Raw genomic sequence first — 23,795 nt, forward strand, 5'->3', positions numbered from 1 at the left:
CGCAGTTCAGAGCTCCGATCGTTTCGGCCGTGCTAAGCCCCGCCCACATTTCGAATGGGACTGGAGATGGCTGAGTGCGTATGGGGGCGTCTGAAAGCAGATTTCTAAGTCGGATCTGCATTACGCCCAGATTCGGCACTCAGAATGAAAATGGTAACATCAGGCCCATAGAGTGGCCAAAGGATTAGCTTTGATGTATTTCAGGAAAAGCTAGATAAATACATAAGGGAAAGAGAGCTATGCGAATGTATGACTTGCCAAAGTTGAGTTTAAAAATTGGCAAGTCATGATGCAGCTTTATAGAACCTTGGTTAGACCGTACTTGGAATATAGTGTTCAATTCTGGTCGTCGCACCACCAGAAGGATGTGGAGGCTTTGGAGAGGGTACAGAAAAGATTTACCAGGATGTTGCCTGGCCTGGAGCGCATTAGCTATAAGGAAAGGTTGGAGAAACTTGATTTGTTCTCACTGGAACGACGGAGGTTGAGGGGCGACCTGATAGAAGTCTACAAGATTATGAGGGGCATGGACAGAGTGGATAGTCAGAAGCTTTTTCCCAGGGTGGAAGAGTCAATTACTAGAGGGCATAGGTTTAAGATGCGAGGGGCAAGGTTTAAAGGAGATGTACGAGGCAAGTCTTTTACACAGAGGGTGGTGGGTGCCTGGAACTCGGTGCCGGGGGAGGTAGTGAAGTAGATACAATAGTGAATAGGATGGGAATAGAGGGATATGATCCCTGGAAGGGTAGGGGGTTTTAGTTCAGTCAGGCAGCATGGTCGGTGCAGGCTTGGAAGGCCAAAGGGCTTGTTCCTGTGCTGTAATTTTCTTTGTTCTTTGTTCTTCCCTAAAGGGCATTAGTGAACCAGCTGGGGTTTTTACAACAATCTGAGACCAGTTTTCAGTTTAAATTCCATCAGCTGCTGTGGTGGGATTTGAACCCGTGACCCAGGGGATTAGTTTGGTCTTCTGGATTATTAGTCCAGGGACATTACTATTATACCACCTACTCCACCAATGGCAACCTCTCTCCTTCAATGCTGCACCTCACCAACCCTCTGCATTCGCCGTCTCCCAGAATTCCCAACACTGAGGCTAATTGGAACATACCAAGTTGAACTTAGCCATTTGGCCCTTCAAGCCAGCTCTGCTTTTCAACAAGATCATGACTGATCATCCATCCCAATTCCACTTTCCCGCCCTATCCAAAATCTATTGATTTCTGTCTTGAATGTCTTCAATGATTGAGTATCCACAGCTCTCCGGGATAGGGAATCTCAAACATTCACGACCCCTGAGTGAAGAAATTTCTCCTCATCTCAGTTCTAAATGTTGGATCCCCTCCCGTTTCTCTGAACTTCAGATTGTAAAGGCCTAGTTTGCTCAGCCTCTCCTCATAGGACAGTCCTCTCATCGCGTCTGGTGAACCTTTGTTGTGTACCCTCTACAGCAAGTATCCTCCTCAGGTAAGGAGACCAAAACAACACAAAGTACTCCAGGTGTGTCCCCTCCAATGCCCTAAGTGTTCTTTGACTATTACACCAGAGGTAGATCAGATCATAGATAAGGAATTAACCTGGGTCAGACTTGGGCTCCACATCTTAGTGAGGAAACACTTGATAACTGAAATTTTACAGTAATCGCATGCTTTCTCTGTATTTTAGAAGTACTTTGGGGCCTTTAAGCATCCAAGACGCTTCACTGAGTAAGGAAGAATTGGAGCAGAGCGTCTCAACGTAAGTGATATTACTTCACTGGTAACTTGTTTATACCTGTCACATGATCACAGAATCCTAGAATCCTACAGTGTAGAAGGAGGCCATTCGGCCTATTGAGTCTGCACCAACCACAATCTCGCCCAGGCCCTTCGTGCACCACGGGAACCGTGGTGCACGAAGGTTGTGATGAACCTGGTGAATAAGAAAAGAGAGGCGTACAGAAGGTTCAGAGAGCTAGGAGGTGTTAAGGATTTAGAGGAGTATATGGGATGTAGGAAGGAGCTTAAGAAGGAAATTAGGAGAGCGAGAAGGGGTCATGAGAAGACCTTGGCGGGTAAGATTAAGGAGAATCCCAAGGCTTTCTACAAATATGTCAAGAGTAAAAGGATGAGATGTGAAGGCATAGGACCCTTAAAAGGTGAAGGGGGAAAAGTTTGTGCGGAACCGTTAGAAATGGCGGAGGTGCTTAATGAATACTTTACCTCGGTATTCACGGTGGAAAGGGATCTGGGTGGTTGTACTGCTGGTTTGCGGTGGACAGAAAGGATCGAGCATGTGGACATAAAGAAAGAGGATGTGTTGGAACTATTGAATGGCATCAAGGTTGGTAAGTCGCCGGGACCGGATGGGATGTACCCCAGGTTACTGTGGGAGGCGAGGGAGGAGATTGCGGAGCCTTTGGCGATGATCTTTGCATCGTCGATGGAGACAGGAGAGGTTCCGGAGGATTGGAGTATTGCAGATGTGGTCCCTATATTCAAGAAAGGGAACAGGGACAGCCCGGGAAATTACCGACCGGTGAGTCTAACCTCAGTGGTTGGTAAGTTGATGGAGAGGATCCTGAGAGACAGGATTTATGATCATCTAGAGAAGTTTAGTATGATCAAAAGTAGTCAGCACGGCTTTGTCAAGGGCAGGTCGTGCCTTACGAGCCTGGTTGAGTTCTTTGAAAATGTGACCAAACACATTGACGAAGGAAGAGCGGTGGATGTGGTCTATATGGACTTCAGCAAGGCGTTCGATAAGGTCCCCCATGCAAGACTTCTTGAGAAAGTGAGAGGGCATGGGATCCAAGGGGCTGTTGCCTTGTGGATCCAGAACTGGCTTGCCTGCAGAAGGCAGAGAGTGGCTGTGGAGGGGTCTTTCTCTGCATGGAGGTCAGTGACCAGTGGAGTGCCCCAGGGATCTGTTCTGGGACCCTTGCTGTTTGTCATTTTCATAAATGACCTGGATGAGGAAGTGGAGGGATGGGTTGGTAAGTTTGCTGACGACACCAAGATAGGTGGTGTTGTGGATAGTTTGGAGGGATGTCAGAAGTTGCAGCGAGACATAGATAGAATGCAAGACTGGGCAGAGAAGTGGCAGATGGACTTCAACCCGGATAAGTGTGTAGTGATCCATTTTGGCAGATCCAATGGGATGAAGCAGCAGTATAATATGAAGGGTACCATTCTTAGCAGTGTAGAGGATCAGAAGGACCTTGGGGTCCGGGTCCATAGGACTCTTAAATCGGCCTCGCAGGTGGAGGATGCGGTCAAGAAGGCGTACGGCGTACTAGCCTTCATTAATCGAGGGATTGAGTTTAGGAGTCGGGAGATAATGCTGCAGCTTTATAGGACCCTGGTTAGACCCCACTTGGAGTACTGCGCGCAGTTCTGGTCACCTCATTACAGGAAAGATGTTGAAGCCATTGAAAGGGTGCAGAGGAGATTTACAAGGATGTTGCCTGGATTGGGGGACATGCCTTATGAGGATAGGTTGAGGGAGCTTGGTCTCTTCTCCCTGGAGAGACGAAGGATGAGAGGTGACCTGATAGAGGTTTACAAGATGTTGAGAGGTCTGGATAGAGTAGACTCTCAGAGGCTATTTCCAAGGGCTGAAATGGTTGCTACGAGAGGACACAGGTTTAAGGTGCTGGGGGGTAGGTACAGAGGAGATGTCAGGGGTAAGTTTTTCACTCAGAGGGTGGTGGGTGAGTGGAATCGGCTGACGTCGGTGGTGGTGGAGGCAAACTCGTTGGGGTCTTTTAAGAGACTTCTGGATGAGTACATGGGATTTAATGGGATTGAGGGCTATAGATAGGCCTAGAGGTAGGGATATGATCAGCGCAACTTGTGGGCCGAAGGGCCTGTTTGTGCTGTGGCTTTCTATGTTCTATGTTCTATCCTGATAACCCCATGCATTTACCCTAGCTAGTCCCCCTGATACTAAGGGACAATTTCGCACGGCCAATCCACCTAACCCGCACATGTTTGGACTATGGGAGGAAGCCGGAGCATCTGGAGGAAACCCACGCATACACGGGCAGAATGTGCAAACTCCACACAGAGACCCAAGCCGGGTCCCTGGCGCTGTGCGGCAGCAGTGCTCATCATGTCTGTGCTGACATTACCTCTGCAACGGGAGCTCCCCACTCCAATCTTAGCAGTCTCAGGAATTAACCACCCGATGCTGTTGGGACGTAACATTTGATTGTTGAATTGGAAGATTGTCATTGTGCCTGTTTTAACTTGTGCTTTTGTTATAGGATCTAGGCTCCTCACCACCTGTGTCACCAGCAGGACAGACCCAGCAGAGGTGGTGGCACAGTGGTATACAGTTGGGAGGGAGCTGCCCTGGGAGTAATGAACATCAATTCCTCAGCCTACCAAGTCTCATGGCACCAAGTCAAATATGGGAAGGGAACCTCCTGCTGATTATCACATACCATCCCCCTCAGCCGATGAACCAGTGCTCCTCCATTCGAACACCACTTGAGGGTGGTGCAGAATGTACTCTGGGTGGGGGGCTTCAATGTCCATCACCAAGAGTGGTTCGGTAGTACCACCACAGACTGAGTTGGCCAGGTTCTAAAGGACATCGCTGCTAGATTGGGTCTGCGGCAGGTGGCAAGGGAACCAACAAGAGGGAAAAACATAATTGACCTCATCCTCACCAAGCTGCCTGCCACAGATGCATCTGTCCATGACAGTATCGGTAGGAGTGACCACTGCATCGTCCTCGCGGACACAAAGTTCCGTCTTCACATTTAGGATATCCTCCATCGTATTGTGTGGCACTACCACCATGCTAAATGAGACAGACTTCAAACAGATCTAGCAAGTCAAGACTGGACCTCCATGAGGCGCTGTGGGCCATCAGCAGCAGCAGAATTGTACTCAACCACAATCTGTAACCTCATGGCCCGGCATATCCCCCACTCTATCATTACCACCAAGCCAGGGGATCAACCCTGGCTCAACGAAGAGTGCAGGAGGGCATGACAAGGGCAGCACTAGGCATACCTAAAAATGAGGTGTGAACCCAGTGAAGTTTCAGCAGAGGATAACTTGCGTGCCAAACAACATAAGCAGCAAGTAATAGACAGCCAAGCAATTCCTCAACCAATGGAGTAGATGTAAGTCCTGCCACTTAAGTGGCGGAGGGGAGGGCCTGAGTAAGGTACTCTGTCGGAGAGTCAGTGCAGACTTGATGGGACAAATGGGCTCCTTCTGCACTCTAGGGGATTCTATGAATTGTATCCCAGATGCCTAAATTTCAATCTCTTACCAGCAAACTGTGCCACCCTCACCCATTAATTTGCCCAAGCTGCCACTGTCGTGTGTGAGCCCATGATTCCCAGGCTATTCCACGTTGGGGACTGAATTCTGATATTTCTGCACCTGTTGGATGACCATTTGTGCAGTGGGATTCCAGCTGATTTTTCCACCTCTCCAGACCAGGGCATTAAGGTCAATTTTACTGTCCCCCCCTCCCCCACGACAATACCCTGACCATCTAAAGTATGAGTTTAAAGTTTAAACTAATGGTTTATATGATCAGGGTGTTGCAGGGGGGTTAGGTGCATTGGCTGTGCTAAATTATCCCTCAGCGTACCTGAACAGGTGCCGGAGTGTGGCGACTAGGGGATTTTCACAGTAACTTCATTGCAGTGTAAATGTAAGCCTACTTGTGACACCAATAAAAAATGTTTAGCAGTGGTGGAGAATTAAACAATTCACTGGAGGAGGAGGCTCCGCAAGTATCCTCTTCCTCAATGATGGAGGAGCCCAGCACATCAGTGCAAATAAATAAGGCATTCACAACAACCTTTGGTGAGAAAGAATCTTTAGCCAGGAATGCTGAGTGGATAATCCACCTCAGCCTCCTTCCCAGGTGATCACAAGTGTCACTCTTCTAAAGTCCAGTTCGATTCACTCCGTGTGATATCAAGAAACAGCTGAAGGCACTGGATACAGCAAAGGCAATGGGCCCTAACAATATTCCAGCAATAATCCTGAAGACTTCTGCTCCAGAACTTGCCGTGCTCTAGCCAAGCTGTTACAGGACAGCTCCAACACTGGCATTTACCCAGCAATGTGGAAAATTGCCCAGATTAGTCCTTAAGAAACAGGACAAAAACATAACACAAGAATACAAGAAATAGAAGCAGGAGGAGGCCACCAGGCCCTTCAAGCCTGCCCCACCATTCAATACGATCATCGCTGATCTATGCTGCCTCAGCTCCTTTTCTGTGCCATTTCCCCATGGCTCTCCATTCCTCGATCTATCAAATATTTATCCACCTCCATTTTGAATACTTCTAATGATCCAGCCTCCATTACACTTTGGGTCAGAGAATTCCAGAGATTCACCACCCTCTGTGAGAAGAAATTTCTACACTCCTCAGTTTTAAATGACCGGACCTTTATCTTGTAGCAATATCCTCTTGTTTGAGACACTCCTACTGGTGAAAACATCTCACCATCTACCCTGTCAGATCTTATATGTTTGAATAAGGTCACCCCTCACTCCTCTAAAGTCCAAGGAGTACAGACCCAGACTATTTAGTAACTCTTGATAGGACAATCATCTCATCCCAGGAATTAGCTTGGTGAATCTTCTTTGGACTGCCTCCAATGTTACTCTAAGCTTTTTAAGGTGAGGTGACTCAGAACTGTACGCAGTATTCCAGGTTTGGGTGCGTGCCAGCCAGTTTTTAGGAAATGGAAAAAACATGATACGAAGGTCCTGTTGTCCTCTGATAAACTGTTTTCTCCTAATGTAGTCATCTTCCACTGAACCCTCACTATGGATATTGGAGTTCATAGGTAGGATTTTATGGCCATGCTTGTCCTGAAACCGTAAAATCCTGCCTAAGGTCAATGGACCTTTCCATGGTCCGCCCCTCGCCCGCTCCGATTCCTGTGGAGCACGGGACAGTAAAATTCACCCCCAGAAGTCAGTTACTCTCATGCTTAGAATTGAAAACATGAGCAGGAATAGGCCCTTCAAGTTCTGCTCCTGGCATGTCCTCCTGCACTGGTACCCATTCCTCACTGCTAGTCCTTGAGAAACAAGAATGGGATGACGGCTGATGGTCGGTGGGATGGAGACAAGGAGAGACAATCGGAAAGGGGAAGGCTGCTGGAGAGGGATACCGACAGGTGGCATAGAACTGAGATCAGTGTTCGAGGTGGAGGTCTGGAATTGTGGCGGGGGGAGAGAAGGAGGCTGCGATTGACTGAAAATACGCTGAGGACTTTTCTGAGGGGATGGTGGGGAGTTCTCATGCTCCTCCTGACCCACAGTGTTGTCAAAAAGGGCCAAACATATAATTTCAAAATAGTGTGAAAGCTGATCTGTGTGAGTTGTCTTCCTCAACATGCTATGATTAACAATCTAGAGGAGAACATATATATCAATAACAAACAACAGCATTAATATATGCCACCTGATATTTTTTTTTAAAATCCCAATTTTCTCCCCTGTAGGAGTGAACTTTTTGCTGGGGTAGAGTTGTCTGACCCGGGGAATCCTGCTTTACCTATGAGCACTGACTAAGACAGTGAATTATGTCGGTAGGAAACCTATTTATTCTGCCATTGACAGCCTCACTTTCAACCCCTCTTCTCGCTCTGGAATCCCTCCCTCTGACTACCTGTCTTCGAAACATCTTTTTGCCAAATACCCTCCCACCCAAAATCTCTCCGTCTGCCTCCTGGTCCACTCTTCCAACTTTTGAAATCTGGTTTTTATTGTCCTTCACCATTCTAGCTCTTTTGTATTCTTCACCGCTCAGTTCCTGCTCTGTTCCCTGCACGTAGCATTTCCTTGCCCCTTTCCAGCATGAGGAGCTGCTTATTGCGATTGAGCCTGACATCTATCCTGACGAGCACAGATCCCCGTAGAGGGACCAGACTGCTGTAGGATCATTTATTTTTAATCTAACTGTAGGCTAATCAGAGGTGAGGTCAACTAACTCTTAAAAATGTTCTAACTAATGGATGTTAATAATGTGAACACAGACATAGATACGTACTACTTTAAATTACTGGAGTCATAGAGGTTTACAGCATGGAAACAGGCCCTTCGGCCCAACTTGTCCATGCCGCCCTTTTTTTTTTCACCACAAAGCTAGTCCCAATTGTCCGCATTTGGCCCATATCCCTCTGTACCCATCTTACCCATGTAACTGTCTAAATGCTTTTTAAAAGACAAAATTGTACCCACCTCTACTACTACCTTTGGCAGCTTGTTCCAGACACTCACCACCCTCTGTGTGAAAAAATTGCCCCTCTGGAACCCCTTTGTATCTTTACCCTACTAATTCAATTAACCTAGAAACACAGAAAGTAGAAGCAGGAGTAGGCCATTTGGCCCTTCAAGCCTGCTCTGCCTTTCATTTTGATCATGGTTGATCATCGAATTCAATATCTTGATCCCCCCTTCCCCCCCATATACCTTGATCCCTTTAGCTCCTCAAGCTATACCTAATTTCTTCTTGAAATCAGACAATGTTTTGGCTTCAACTACTTTCTGTGGTCGTGAATTCCACACATTCACCACCCTCTGGGTGAAGAAATTTCTCCTCACCTCAGTTCTAAAAGGTTTACCCCTTATCCTCAAACTATGACCCCTAGTTCTGGACTCCACCACCATCGGGAACATTCTTTTGAATCTACCCTGTGTAACCCTGTTAGAATTTTATAAGTTTCGATGAGATCCCCTCTCACTCTCTTCTAAACTCCAGTGAATATAATCCTAACCGACTTAGTCTCTCCTCATATGACAGACTTGCCATCCCAGGAATCAGCCTGGTAAACCTTCGCTGTACTCCCTCTATAGCATAGAACATAGAACAGTACAGCACAGAACAGGCCCTTCGGCCAACGATGTTGTGCCGAGCTTTATCTGAAATAGCAATTACATCCTTCCTCAGGTAAAGACACCAAAACTGCACACAATATTCCAGGTGTGGCCTCACCAACGCCCTATACAATTGCAGCAAAACATCCCTATCCCTATACTCAAATCCTCTCGCTATGAAGACCAACATACTATTTGCCTTTGCCTTTCTTACTGCCTGTTGTACCTGAGCACTTATTTTCAGTGACTGATGCATGAGGACAACAAAGTTTTGCTGAGTATCCACCTGTCAATTTACACCCATTCAAGTTAAAATCTGTCTTCCTATTATTGCTACCAAAGTGGATAACCTCAATTTTATCCACATTATACTGCATCTGCCTTGCATATGCCCACACCCTCAGCCTGTCCAAATCACGCTGAAGCATATTTGCATCCCCCTCACAGCTTACCCTCCCACCCAACCTTGTATCATCTGCAAATTTGGAGATAATGCATTCAGTTCCCTCTTCCAAATCATTAATATATAATGTGAACAGTTGGGGTCCTAGCGCAGATCCCTGCGGAACCCCACTAGTCACTGACTGCCAATTAGAAAAAGACCCATTTATGCCAACGTTTTGCTTCTTATCTGTTAACCAGTTTTCTATCCATCTCAAGACATTAGACAAAGTAGAAAGAAACTTAAACAAGGAGTAAGGAGGGCTAAAAGGGGTCACGAAAAAGCCTTGGCCAGCAGGATTAAGGAAAATCCCACGGCTTTTTATATATATGTAAAGAGAGTAGTCAGGGAGAAAGTTGGCCCACTCAAGGATAAAGGAGGGAACCTATGCGTGGAGCCAGAGGAAATGGACGAGGTATCAAATGGGTACTTTGCATCAGTATTCACCAAAGAGAAGGACTTGGTGGATGATGAGTCTGGAAAAGGATGTGTAGATAGTTTAAGTCATGTTGAGATTAAAAAGGAGGAGGTATTGGGGTTCTTGAAAAACATTAAGGTAGACAAGTCCCCAGGGCCTGATGGGATATACCCCAGAATACTGAGAGAGGCAAGGGAGGAAATTGCTGGGGCCTTGAGATAAATCTTTGTATCCTCACTGGTTACAGGGGACGTCCCAGAGAATTGGAGAATAGCCAATGTTGTTCCTGTGTTTAAGAAAGGTAGCAAGAATAATCCGGGTAATTACAGGCCGGTGAGCCTTACATCAGTGGTGGGAAATGTTTGGAGAGGATTCTTCGAGACAGGATTTATTCCCACTTGGAAATAAGTGGACGTATTAGTGAGAGGCAACATGGTTTTGTGAAGGGGATGTCGTGTCTCACGAACTTGATCGGGTTTTTCGAGGAAACGATGAAGATGATTGATGAGGGTAGGATAATGGATGTGGTCGACATGGACTTCAGTAAGGCCTTTGACAAGGTTCCTCATGGTAGATTGGTGCAGAAGGTGAAGTCGCATGGAATCAGAGGTGAGCTGGCAAGGTGGATACAAAACTGGCTCAGTCAAAGAAGACAGAGGGTAGCAGTGGAAGGGTGCATTTCTGAATGGAGGGCTGTGACAAGTGGCGTTCCTCAGAGATCAGTGCTGGGACCTTTGTTGTTTGTATTATATATAAATGATTTGGAGGAAAATGTAACTGGTTTGATTAGTAGGTTTGCAGACGACACAAGGGTTGGTGGATTTGCGGATAGCGATGAGGACCATCAGAGGATACAGCAGGATATAGATCAGTTGGAGACTTGGGCGGAAAGATGGCAGATGGAGTTTAATCCGGACAAATGTGAGGTAATGCATTTTGGAAGGTCTAATACAGATGGGAAATATACAGTAAATGGCAGAACTCTTAAGAGTTCAAAGATGTGCAGGTTAGGTTGATTGGCCAGGTTAAAAATTGCCCCTTAGAGTCCTGAGATGCGTAGGTTAGAGGGATTAGCGGGTAAATATGTGGGGGTAGGGCCTGGGTGGGATTGTGGTCGGTGCAGACTCGATGGGCCGAATGGCCTCCTTCTGCACTGTAGGGTTTCTATGATTTCTATGATTTCTATGAGTATTGATAGGCAAAGGGATCTGGGTGTACAGGTACATAGGTCACTGAAAGTGGCAATGCAGGTGGAGAAGGTAGTCAAGAAGGCATACGGCATGCTTGCCTTCATTGGCCGGGGCATTGAGTTTAGAAATTGGCAAGTCGTGTCGCAGCTTTATAGAACCTTAGTTAGGCCGCACTTGGAATATAGTGTTCAATTCTGGTCGCCACACTACCAGAAGGATGTGGAGGCTTTGGAGAAGGTACAGAAAAGATTTACACAGAAAGTAGTGGGTGCCTGGAACTCGTTATCAGGGGAGGTAGTGGAAGCGGATACAGTATTGACCTTTAAGGGGCATCTGGACAAATACATGAATAAGATGGGAATAGAAGGATATGATCCCCGGAAGGGTAGGGGGTTTTAGTTAAGTCGGGCAGCATTGTCGGTGCAGGCTTGGAGGGCCGAAGGGCCTGTTCCTGCGCTGTAATTTTCTTTGTTCTTTGTTCTTTGTATTACTTGCGATCCCACGTGCTTTAACTTTACATTGTAGTCTGTTATGTGAGACCTTGTCAAAAGCCTTCAGAAAATCTAAATAAACCACATCCACTGGTTCTCCTTGGTCAACTCTACTAGTTACATCCTCAAAGAATTCCAATAGATTCGTCAAGCATGATTTCCCTTTTGTAAATCCATGCTGACTTTGTCTGAATTTACCTCAGCTTTCCAAATGCCGAGTTATGAAATCCTTGATAATGGACTCTAGCAACTTCCCCAGTACTGACGTTAGGTTCACTAGTCTATAGTTCCCTGTTTTCTCTCTGCCTCCCTTTTTGAATAGCGCGCTTACATTAACTACCCTCCAATCTGTAGGATCTATTCCAGAGATCAAAGAATTTTGGAAAATTACCACCAATGGATCTACTGTTCCAAGGTCACTTCCTTAAGTACTCTGGGATGAAGATTATCAGGACCTGGTGATTTATCCACCTTCAATACCATCAATTTCCCCAAAACCATTTCTCTGCTAATGCTGATTTTCTTCAGCTCCTCACTAAAACTTGTTTCTCTCAGAACTTCTGGTACATTATTCATGTCTTCCTTTGTGAAAACTGAAGCAAAGTATGAATTTAATTCCTCGGTCATTTCTTTATTCCCCATTATGAATTCTCCCGTTTCTGACTGTAAGAGGCCTACACTTGTTTTTGTCAATCTTTTTCTCTTTACATACCTATAGAAACTTTTACAGTCAGTTTTTATGTTCCCTGCTAGCTTACTTTCATACTCTATTTTTCCCTTCTTAATCAATCCTTTGGTCTTCCTTTGCTGAATTTTATGCTGCTCCCAGTCCTCAGGCCTATTGGTTATCCTTGCCAATTTGAATGTTTCTTCCTTGAATCTGATACTATCTCTAATTTCCCTTGTAAGCCATGGTTTGACCACAATTTCCTTACCACTCTTGTGCCAAACAGGAATAAACAACTTCTGGAGTTCACCTGTTCGCTCTGAGTTCACCTGTTCGCTCTTTAAATGCCTGCCAATATCTGTCCACCTGTCTTTCCTTTCAATAATGTTTTCCAGTCCTTCATTACCAATTCATGCCCCGTACCATCATAGTTACCTTTATTGAGATTCAGGACCCAGGTCTCAGAATCAACTTCATTACTATCTACCTTGACAAAGAATTCTACCATATTATGGTCATTTGTCCTGAAAGGTTCTCTCACAACTAGATTGCAAACTAATCCTTTCTCACTGCACACAAGATGGCCTGCTCCCTTGTTGGTTCCTCAACGTATTGCCCCAAAAAACCATCCTCTATGCACTCCAGAAATTCCTCCTCCATTGTACTGTGACTAATTCGACCCTCCCAATCTATATGCAGATTAAAGTCAGCCATAATCACAGATGTCCCTTTAACACATGCATCTCTGATTTCCTGTCTAATACTATTCCCAACATTACCACTACAGCTTGGTGGTCTGTCATCCACCCCCACCAATGTTTTTTGCCTCTTGTTGTAACCGATACAGATTCCACGTCATCCATGCTAATATCTTTCCCCAATATCGTATCAGTATCATCTTTAATCAACAATGCAACTCCACCACCTTTTCCTTTCTGTCTGTTCTTAAACACTGAGTAGTCCTCAATGTTTAGTTCCCATCCTTTGTCACCTTGGAGCCACGTCTCTGTAATGCCAACCATATCATACTCCTTTACATCTATCTGTGCAACTAATTAATCCATTTTGTTTCAAATCCCACGAGCATTCAGGTGAAAAACCTTAAGGTGGGCACTTTTAACATTTCTTTTCCCTTTCCTACTATTTTTTACTGTGTCCTTATCTGACTCTGGCCCTTTATTTCTTTGTCTATCACTTTCCTTATTCTCCTTACCGTCTTTTCCTCTTGTTCTTAATTGCCCTGCTCTGAATGCTTGGAAAGATTACTAACCCCCTGCCACATTAGTTGAAACCCTCCCAACCACTCTAGCAAGTACCCCACCAACGACATCAGTCCCGATTGTGCCCAGCTGTAACCCATCCAGTTTGTACAGGTCTCACTTCCCCCTGAACCAGTCCCAATACCCTACGAATCTGAAACCCTCCCCCTCACACCATCTTTTCAGCCACGTATTTGTCCTATGTATCCTGTGATTCTACTTTGACTAGCACGTGGCACAGGTAGTAATCCTGAGATCACTACCTTTGAAGTCCTACTTTTCAACTTGCTTCCTAGCTCCTTATATTCTGCTTTTAGGATCTCATCTCTTTTTTACCTATGTCGTTTGTTACGACCACTGGATGTTCACCCTCCCCCTTCAGAATGTCCTGCAGCTGCTCTGAGACATCCATGAACCAAGCACCGAGGAGGCAACATACCATCCTGGAGTCTTGTTTAGGCCACAGAAATGCCTATCTATTCCCCTTACAATTGAATCCCTTATAACTATTGCATTCCCACATTTTTTACTCCTCTGCAGCACAACCAACTGTGGTGCAACGGAACACCCAGTTCTCTGCCAACATCCTATTAATGAGAGTTTAATAATTCCTCTGCCAGTATTTGTTGCCCATCCCTAATTGTCCTTAAACTTAGTAGCTTGCTAGACCATTTCAGAGGGCAGTTAAGAGTCACCCACATGACTGTGGGTCTGAAGCCACATGCAGGCCAGGCCAGGTGAGGAAGCAGATTTCCTTCCCTAAAGGACATGAGTGAACCAGATGGGTTTTTCCAACAATCAATGATTGTTAATGTAGATAGATGATGTCTTAGTCACCATTACTGAGACTAGCTTTATAATTCCAGATTTCATAGCTGAATTTAAATTCTAACAATGGATATTGTGGGATTTGAACCAGGGTTTTAGCCTGAGCCTCTGGATTACTAGTCCACTGATCTTACTGCTAGGCACTGTCTCCCCCTGTTCATGCTGAAAAATCAAAAGCTCTCTCGGTAATTTTCCTTTCTCTCTTGCCCATGGTTCCACAGATTAATGTTACCAAACGGCACCTGGTGTTTACCCTGGTCATTCAAGAGTCTCCGAATGCCTTCTTATCTGTAAACTCCCAGACTGTCTTGCATCACACTTCAGTCATGTTTCCCCAACATTCCCTTCTGAAAAGTCAGTTAAAAATTTTTTTTAACCCAATCGCTCCTTTTAGCAGGTAAATAATCCAGGTAAAGTTCAAAAATCCTTTGATGAAAATCCTGTTGAGATTATTAGTATTTATTTATTTTTAAAATTTTAACCCAGGTAGACTCCGATGAGTCTATCTGTTGCACCCCAAGCACAGACCAGGGAGCAAACCTGGGTCAGACTTGAACTTTATGCTTTAGTCCCATAATAAACTACCTAAGAAGTAACCTGACATACTTTGATTAAATTTGATAGTAATCTTTAGCTTTCTCCGAATTTAGTCCACAAGAGCTTGAAATTAATTCATCAGAGAAAAACATCGATTTGGACTTCAGCGCCTCACAGTAAGTGAAGTTACAGCACAAGTAACTTACCTGTAGCATTTGCAATCACCTGTAAGATGTGTACTGTTTGTGCAACCAATATGTCATGGAATCACAGAAACTGCAGCTCAGGAGGAGGCCAATTAGTCATCATGCCTGGGTTAGCTCTTCAACTGGATTAATCCACCTCAACCATCAACCCTACCCAGGGTCAGTGACTAGCAAGCTGTAATTACAAGAGACCTTATCCAACAATTATTCCCCTTCCATAGAACATATAGTGGAGCACAGATGGAAGCTATTTGGCTCATCTAATCTGCACCAGATTTTATGAAGAGTAATCCAGTAAGTCCCAGTCTTTCCCATAGCCTTGGAATATTTTCCATCCAGCAAGAGTTCTGCTTGGAGCCATTTATTGCACCTGTGTCTTACAAACTCTTTATCATGCCAAAATCACTTTAATGGCTTCACCCCCACCCTATTTCTGTAACCTCCTCCAGCCTTACAACCCTCTGAGATCCTTGTGGTCCCCCAGTTCTACTTTCTTCCACATTCTTCCTTTTCTTTGCTGACTACTGATGACCATGCCTTCAGCTGATGTGAATGAAATGCGAAATTATTGTTAACCATAGGTTTTGCTGAAATTGAAGGGGCAGAAAAGAGTATTGTAGAAATAATGTCTGGCAACTATGTTTCATATATCTCTCGCAAAATTTTAATTTTTTATGCACATTCACCAATTATTCTTTGTTATTTGGATTGATGTTTATAAATGATACAGCAGAGGAGACCATTCAGTCCGTCGTGTTTCTGCCGAGTCTTTGAGAGAGCTACCAAATCGGTCCCAATACCTGGTCTTTCCCAATTTTCCATTCATATAATTACCCAGTTACCTTCTGAATTTCACTATCGGGTCACTTTTCCAGCGTTCCTCACTGAATGTTCTGGAGGCAACCTCCATTTACCACCTTCAACAGTCAATTTTCCTCAAAATCTCAAACACCTCTTAATGGTCAACCGTCCGTGCCAATCACCATTCCATTCTGCTTGGAGAATCTTAGAATAGAATCCTACAGCAAAGAAAGAGACCAGAATTAAACAACAATAAAATTTAGAAATATTCAGCAGGTCAGTCTGCATCCTAGGAGAGAGAAACAGAGTTTAGGAGCAGGATTTACCGTCAGATGATTCGCAATGGCGGAAAATAGTCATTGGCCAGTGGCGGGATCTTCTGGTTCTTCCATTGTCAATGGGATTTCCCATTGAAAGTACCCCTCGCCACCAGGAAACCTTCAGCATGATTGTGCCATCGGGGGGACCGGAAGATCCCACCAGTGTGACCAGCCAGAAAGTTCCAGCCAATATTTCAGGTTGAAATGATCTTTCATCTGATGGCTCCTTTTCTCCTTATTGCCCCCTCAGCTTCAAGAGCTCCACCCACCATCCTAAATTAGATGACAAATCCACCTTCTGCTCATTAATTGGCCAATTTGAGGAAAATCATAACCAGGTGACTGTTCCCACACAGTGCCATTATTTGACCATGACAACGGGGGAGGGGTCATGGACAAATCCTACTCCCAAGGGAATTGGAAAAGAACCAAGGGAAAACCTGAAGAGACTTTATACCGGGAGTTGTTATGAGCAGGAATGCACTACCTGAAAGGTTGGTGGAAGCAAAAGGGAATTGGATAATACTTGAAGTGAAGAAAATTGTTTGGCTTTGTGGAGTTGCAGGGAGGGAAAATGAGTTAAGTAGATCCCATAAAGAGTCAACATGAATGATCGACACTGGGCACTGACTACTCAGAAGCGAAAGATCCTTACAGATATCTGGAATCCGAGTTGGCGTTGGATGCTGACAATCATTCCCTCAGGCCTTGAACTCTTGTGGAGGGCATAAAAAATGGATCTAAGGATCTCAGATTCAGATTTGTTATGATCCTTGGCCAGACCCTAAGTTGTTGCTAAGATCAGTTAGGGACCAATAATGTTTTGTTTACAGCAGACAAAGTTTGAGATTCAAGACACTTGCTCAGTGAAGAAAACCACAAGATTCCATTGGTTTTAAAAAGACAAAAATAAACTACTATGCAAGGTCAGTAAAACAATATACGATATATATCTGATACTCCAACATTCAGGGTAAGTACAAGGTACATGTGAATTAACAGGCAAACGGTGATCAGACACAGCACATTGCACGATGAATGACAGACGCGACAAAAACAGCTTCCATGGATTTCTCAACAACCCACCAGGATGTTATTCACACTCTGAGTCAACCAATCTCACTGAAATTCCCATCTCTCTCATGAGGTTTCCAGTCTTCACCTTTGAATATCTCACCTTGGAATTCTCTCTTCAAATTTACTCAACTCGGATGTCTTCAATATGGTCCACATCGCTGGTTTCAATCTCCCCCTCTGAGATTCCATATTCCACTGGATTCTTGAGTAAACTCAAAAGCCAATTGACAAGCACAATTCCAGCTCCTCGGTTGCGCCAAGTAGAACACTGCTGCTCCGTAGAGGTACCTTTGCCCCAATCATCCCGCAGCATGGCGTCACCAATCTTCAAACATACGAACATACAAATTAGGAGCAGGAGTGGGCCAGGTGGCCCCTCTAGACTTCTCTTTCATTTAATAAGGTCATAACTGATCTGACTGTAACCTCAACACCACATTCCTGCCTACCCCCAATTACCAGTCACCCCTCGCTTATCAAGAATCTATCTACCTCTGCCTTCAAAATACTTAAAGACTCTGCTTCCACTACGTTTGAAGAAGAGTTCCAAAGACTGATGATCATCTGAAAGAAAATAATTCTCCACATCTTAAAATGGCCAACTCCTTATTTTTAAATAGTGACCCCTAGTTCTAGACTCTCTCACAAGAGGAAACATTCTCCCCACATCCTACCAGGACACCTATTACTCTTTTAAACTTTAGCAGCTACAAGCCTAGCCTGCCCTCATAAGATAACTCACCCATTCCAGATTGTGTCCAGTAAACCTTCTCCGAAGTTGTACAAGACATTGGTAAGACCACACTTGGAATACTGTGTACACTTCTGGTCACCCCATTATAGAAAGGATATTATTAAACTAGAAAGAGTGCAGAAAAGATTTACTAGGATACTACCGGGACTTGATGGGTTGAGTTATAAGGAGAGGCTGGATAGACTGGGCCTTTTTTCCCTGGAGCGTAGGAGGCTTTGGGGTGATCTTGTATATAAAATAATGAGGGGCATAGATTAGCTAGACAGTCAACATCTTTTTCCAAAGGTAGGGGAGTCTAAAACTAGAGGGCATAGTTTAAGGTGAGAGGGGAGAGATACAAAAGGGTCCAGAGAGGCAAGTTTTTCATGCAGAGGGTGAGTGTCTGGAATGAGCTGCCAGAGGTAGTAGTAGAGGCGGATACAATTTTGACTTTTAAAAAGCATTTTTACAGTTACATGGGTAAGATGGGTATAGAGGGATATGGGACAAACATGTGCAATTGGGACGAACTTAATGATAAAAACTGAGCGGCATGGACAATTGGGCCAAAGGGCCTGTTTCCATGCTGTAAACCTCTATGACTCTATGGGTGGAATTTTACCAGCACATCTGCCCAAGGTTCATACGATCCCACCGGAGGCCAATGGAAAATGCCGTTCTCCGAGCCTTACCCGCCTCCGGAATTGGGGCGGGCGTGCCGGTAAAATTCCGGCCTATTACTCTAACTGCTTCCAACAGATTTACATCCTCCATTAAATAAGGAGATCAGTACTATACTTAGTACCCCAGATGTGGTCTCACCAGTGGCCTGTACAACTGAAGCATAACCTCTCTACTTTTGTATTCAATTCCCTGCACAATAAATGATAACATTCTATTAGCTTTCCCAATTACCCGTTGTATTTGCATATTAACCTTTTGCGATTTGTGCACTAAGACACCCAGATCCCACTGCATCTCAGAGCTCTGCAATGTCTCACTATTTAGATAATGTGCTGCTTTTTTTAATTCTTCCTGCCAAAATGGACAATTTCACATTTTCCCACATTTTCATCTATTCACCAAATCTTTGCTCACCCACTTAACCTATTCTTATCCCCTTGTAGCCGCCTTATGTCCTCTTCCCAACTCACTTTAATACCTATCTTGCTGTTGTCAGCAAATTTAACAAGCATACCTTTTGCCACTTCATCCAAGTCATTGATATGAATTGTAAAATGTTGAGGCCCCAGCACTGATTTCTTTGACACAGCATCCATTGCATCTTGCCATCCAGAAAATGACAGATTTATATCTAATCTCTGTTTCCTGTCAGCTAGCAAATCTTCTATTCCTGTCAATGTATTAACCCCTACACCATGAGCTTTTATTTTCTGCAGTAATCGTTGATGTGGCACATTATCAAATGCCTGCTCGAAATTCAAGTCCAGTACATCCACCGGTTCCCCTTTATCCACAGCATGCGTTTTCAGCTGCCTTCTTGGATCTTCAGGGCTTCTTCTTAGCACTTCTTGATTACCAGGGCTTCTCCTATGCTCACTTCATTTAAAAGTAGCCCTTTTTTCTAGTCAGAGCCTGTTTCTCTGCTCCTTCCTTTCAACTGAATTTAATTAGGATCTATTTCTGTCCCCCTATCTTTGCCCCTTATCTGGGACTTCCTTTTGGGGCCACACCCTGTGCCCCTCCCTTGTACCCTTTACCTGGGGTACTACGGTGCCACAGTGGTTAACAACGGTGCCACAGTGGTTAGCATTGCTGCCTCACAGCGCCAGGGGCCCAGGTCCAATTCCGGCCCCGGGTCGCTATCTGTGTAGAGTTTGCACATTCTCCCTGTGCCTGCATTGGTTTACATTGAAACATAAAAACATAGTAGATCGGAGCAGGAGAAGGCTGTTTGGCCCGTCGAGCCTACTCCACCATTCATTACGATCATGGCTGATCATCCAACTCAACAGCCTAATCCTGCTTTTTCCCCAGAATCTTCGACCCCATTTGCCCCAAGTGCTATATCCAGCCGCCTCTTGAATAAATTCCTCCGGGTGCTCTAGTTCCTCCCACAGTCCAAAGATGTACAGGTTAGGTGATTGGCCATGTTGAATTGACAGGGAGATTGGCAGGGTAAATAAGGGGGGTTGCGGGAATAGGGATGGGATTGTGGTTGGTGCAGACTCAATGGGCTGAATGCCCTCCTTCTGCACTCTAGGGATTCTATGGATTCTTGGAACCTCTTCCTGTCCCCCTCCTTTGTTCCTTACTTGGGACACTTGCTGGCCATGGTCCCTCACACCTGGTCACCTGACCCTGGCTTTCACACCAGATTTGTTCTATATGAACATGTTAGACTGGCCCATGGTCCAGATAGTGTAACGGATGCAGAAATCCCTCGTGTGCAGCCCACTCCCGATGCGCATGCATGGGAAGTTCAAAGACTACCAGACCTGGAGTTCCCAACCTCCGTGCTCAAGTTTGAGGTCAGTTGGGTTTCATAACAGACCCATCCTAAGCTTCGCTCAACTATGGTTACGTGAGTTGAAAGGGGTTGACGTGTGAGAAGGGGGAGAAAGCCTGTCTTTCCACTTGAAGGTGAAAAGATATTCAGGCACTGGGGCAATCTGATGAGAGGGTCACATGACCCAGATAACCAACCAATCAGGAACCAGGGTGGGGGGATCACCCAAGCAAGCGTGGGTTTCTGTATCAATTCAATCCTGAAAGCTGACCGGCAGCCATGAGGCTGCAAGCCTCTGTATTATAGTTTTATGTAAATAGACACTGCAGTTTTTTGTTATCTAACTGATGAATAGGAATTATTACAGGGGCCAGATTGGAAAGAGCAGGGACAGGATGAAAATAAACCAGGTTTCATACAAGCAGGTGTAGGCCATTCAGCCCCTCTGATTTGTTCTACCATTCATCACCCTATGCTTGCTGACCCGTTTTGTTCATTAGTCTGACGTCTTTGGACTGTGGGAGGAAACCGGAGCACCCGGCGGAAACCCACGCAGACACGAGGAGAATGTGCAAACTCCACACAGACAGTGACCCAAGCCGGGAATCGAACCCAGGTCCCTGGAGCTGTGAAGCAGCAGTGCTAACCACTGTGCTACCGTGCCGCCATGTGACATATAATAAATTAAATCAAATCAAAGGCTTTTGGTCACCTGTCTTAATGTCTCCTTATGTGCCTTGGTGTCAAAAATAGTTTTATTGATATTTCTTTTGTTAAGCGTCCTTGGAAGTTCTGCAACACTAAATACTGTATATATAAGTTACTTTCCAATGAGATTGCGACCGATATGCCTTTTTCTTTACAATCTTTACATTTTTAATTGTGATTTCATCTGTTCAACAGATTTTCAACCCTGTTTAGACGGAGAAGGCCAGCCTCAATTGCAGCCATGAGTGTGATAGCTGCAACTCAAGACGGGATTCCTCTCGATAAGAAGCTGAGTCCCAACAGATTCAACAATCGCAACTTCTCACTGACGTCTCTCAGTGGCACGAGCACACGCACCATCTAACGTTCCTGATTTGTGAGGTGCTAAATCCTTGATGAGAAAACCACCTCTTGAGGACTGGGTGCCTTGGTTAAAACAAGAGAGACAATCTAATCTGAACAGGATGAGGGAGGGGAATAATAAAAAGGACAACCCTGGAACGTGTTAGAATTTGGTGGAATAAATTCTATCTGTTACGAATAGAGTTAAAATGCAAATAATTAGTAAGATTTACTTGGCTGCAGCCTTGCATATTTTGGCTTGAGTGGCATTCAATGTAACGGATGGATTTGATGACTCGCTATTAAAGAGGATGTCCCAACAGTGCCTTTTATTATATAAGTAAAACAATTAAAAGTGAGTACATTTCATTTTTTTTTTGCCTCATTTTTATTTCCACCATTCCTTTCTAATGCCTCAGAAATTAGGGGGGTTGTGGTGGTGGGTATGGCTGGGTTGGGGAGGAGGAGGAGTGGCACTATTAATTAAAGATGGCAACTGTGACTGAAGAGGGAGGATGTCAAAGGAGAAGGAGTCAAAGTGTCCAGAGGAGTCAAAGATGGAATCTCTCTGGCTAGAGATATGGAGTGAAAAAAAGTGCAATAATTTTGATCGTTGTAGTATATAGACCACCAGCAAGGGGAAGGGGTGCAGAGAAACAAATTTGCAAAAGAAAATTCCAGAGAGGTCCAAAAATCATGAAGTAATTAGAATGGGGGACTTCAATTATCCAAATATAGACTGGGATTGGAATAGTGCAAAGGGACGAGAGAGGTGAGAGTTCCTGGAATGTGTTCAAGAGAATTTTCTGCAGCAGTAAGTTTTCAATCGAATGAGAGGGCAGGCACTGTCCAACCTGATTCTGGGCAATGAGTCAGCCCAAATGGATCCAACATCAGGGTGACCATTATATCATAAGGTTGGCCACGGAGAAGGAGAAGGAACAATCCAGAGAAGGATAATTAATTGGAGGGATGCCAGCTGGGATGGGATAAGAATGCATCTGAGTTGAGTGAGTTGAAATCAAATATTGGCAAAAAAGATGGTGGCTGAACAATGGGCACCTTTCAAAGAAAATGTTTCACAGGCAATGTTAAGGTATATTCCGCTGAAGGGGACAGATGGACAAATAAATCCAGAATGGCCGAGATGACGAGAGAGATAGAAGTGAACATGAAAAGGAAGACATGCTTTATGACAGTTGTTAGGTAGAAAATCATAGAATCATAGGCTCCTACAGTGCAGAAGGAGGCCATTCAACCCATCGAGTCTGCACCGACCACAATCCCATCCAGGCCCTATCCCCATAACCCCATGCATTTACCCTGCTAACACCCCTGACATTAAAGGACAATTTAGCCTAGCCAATGCACATCTTTGGACTGTGGGAGGAAACCGGAGCACCCGGAGGAAACCCACGCAGACATGGGGAGAATGTGGAAACTCCACACAGACAGTGACCCAAGGCCGGAATTGAACCCCGGTCCCTGGCGCTGTGAGACAGCAATGCTAACCACTGTGCCACCGTGCCATCCAATGGAGAATCAGGCTAAGTATAGAAGGACCAGCAGAAAGGCATGGATAGAGAATTGGCTCATGGGCAGGAAACTGCGAGCGGGGATAAGGGGTTTTTTTCCAGTTGGAGACCTGCAACCAGTGGGATTCCACAGTGATCAATACTGGGACTGCAACTGTTTACAATTTATTATTAATGACTTGAAGGAAGGAAGTGAATGTACTGTAGCCAAATTTGCAGACAACACAAAAATAGGTGGAATGACAAGTTGCGAGAGAGATACAAACAGTTTACAAAGAGATATTGATAGGTTAAGCAAGTGGGCAAATGGAGTAAAACATGGGAAAATGTGAAGTTGTTCATTTTGGAAGGGAGAACAACAGAAGGCGGTTGGCTCGCTGGACTAGGGGGTATGATTCTCACTTAGGGAGCAGCGTTAGAATGCGAGAGGTCCCGGGTTCAAATCCCAGACCAACCCAAGACGTTTGGCGGCATGATGGCACAGTAGCTAGCCCTGCAGCCTCACAGCGCCAGGGACCCAGGTTCAATTGCAGCCTCGGGTTACTGTATGTGTGGAGTCTGCACGTCCTCCTCGTGTCTGCGTGGGTTTCCTCCGGGTACTCCGGTTTCCTCCCACAGTCCAAAGATGTGTGGGTTAGGTTGATTGGCTATGCTAAAAATTGCCCCTTAGTGTTAGGGGGATTAACAGGGTAACTACAAGGGGATAGGTCCAGCGTGGGATTGTTGTTGGTGCAGGCACGAAGGGCCGAAAGGCCTCCTTCTGCACTGTAGGGATTCCATGATTCTACGAATAGTATTATTTAAACGGAGAAAAACTCCAGAAAGCTGCAACGCAAAGGGACCTTGGGGATACTTGCACACAAAACACAGAAAGCTAGCACACAGGTACAGCAGGTAATCAGGAAGGCTAATGGAATCTGGGTCCTT

General features: G+C 45.0%; 1 protein-coding gene across 1 annotated transcript in view; it reads left to right on the forward strand.

The window, feature by feature from the left end:
* Window positions 1–21,355, forward strand: part of cfap65 (cilia and flagella associated protein 65) — a 152,341-nt gene extending 130,986 nt beyond the window's left edge. The window contains exons 35-37 of the mRNA XM_078229291.1: window positions 1,663–1,734; window positions 14,790–14,852; window positions 21,187–21,355. Coding sequence (XP_078085417.1) covers window positions 1,663–1,734; window positions 14,790–14,852; window positions 21,187–21,355 — 304 coding nt within the window. The remainder of the gene's footprint in view (window positions 1–1,662; window positions 1,735–14,789; window positions 14,853–21,186) is intronic.
* Window positions 21,356–23,795: the final 2,440 nt, after the last annotated feature.

Source organism: Mustelus asterias, chromosome 14, assembly GCF_964213995.1.
Source record: "Mustelus asterias chromosome 14, sMusAst1.hap1.1, whole genome shotgun sequence".
NCBI classification, from domain to species: domain Eukaryota; kingdom Metazoa; phylum Chordata; class Chondrichthyes; order Carcharhiniformes; family Triakidae; genus Mustelus; species Mustelus asterias.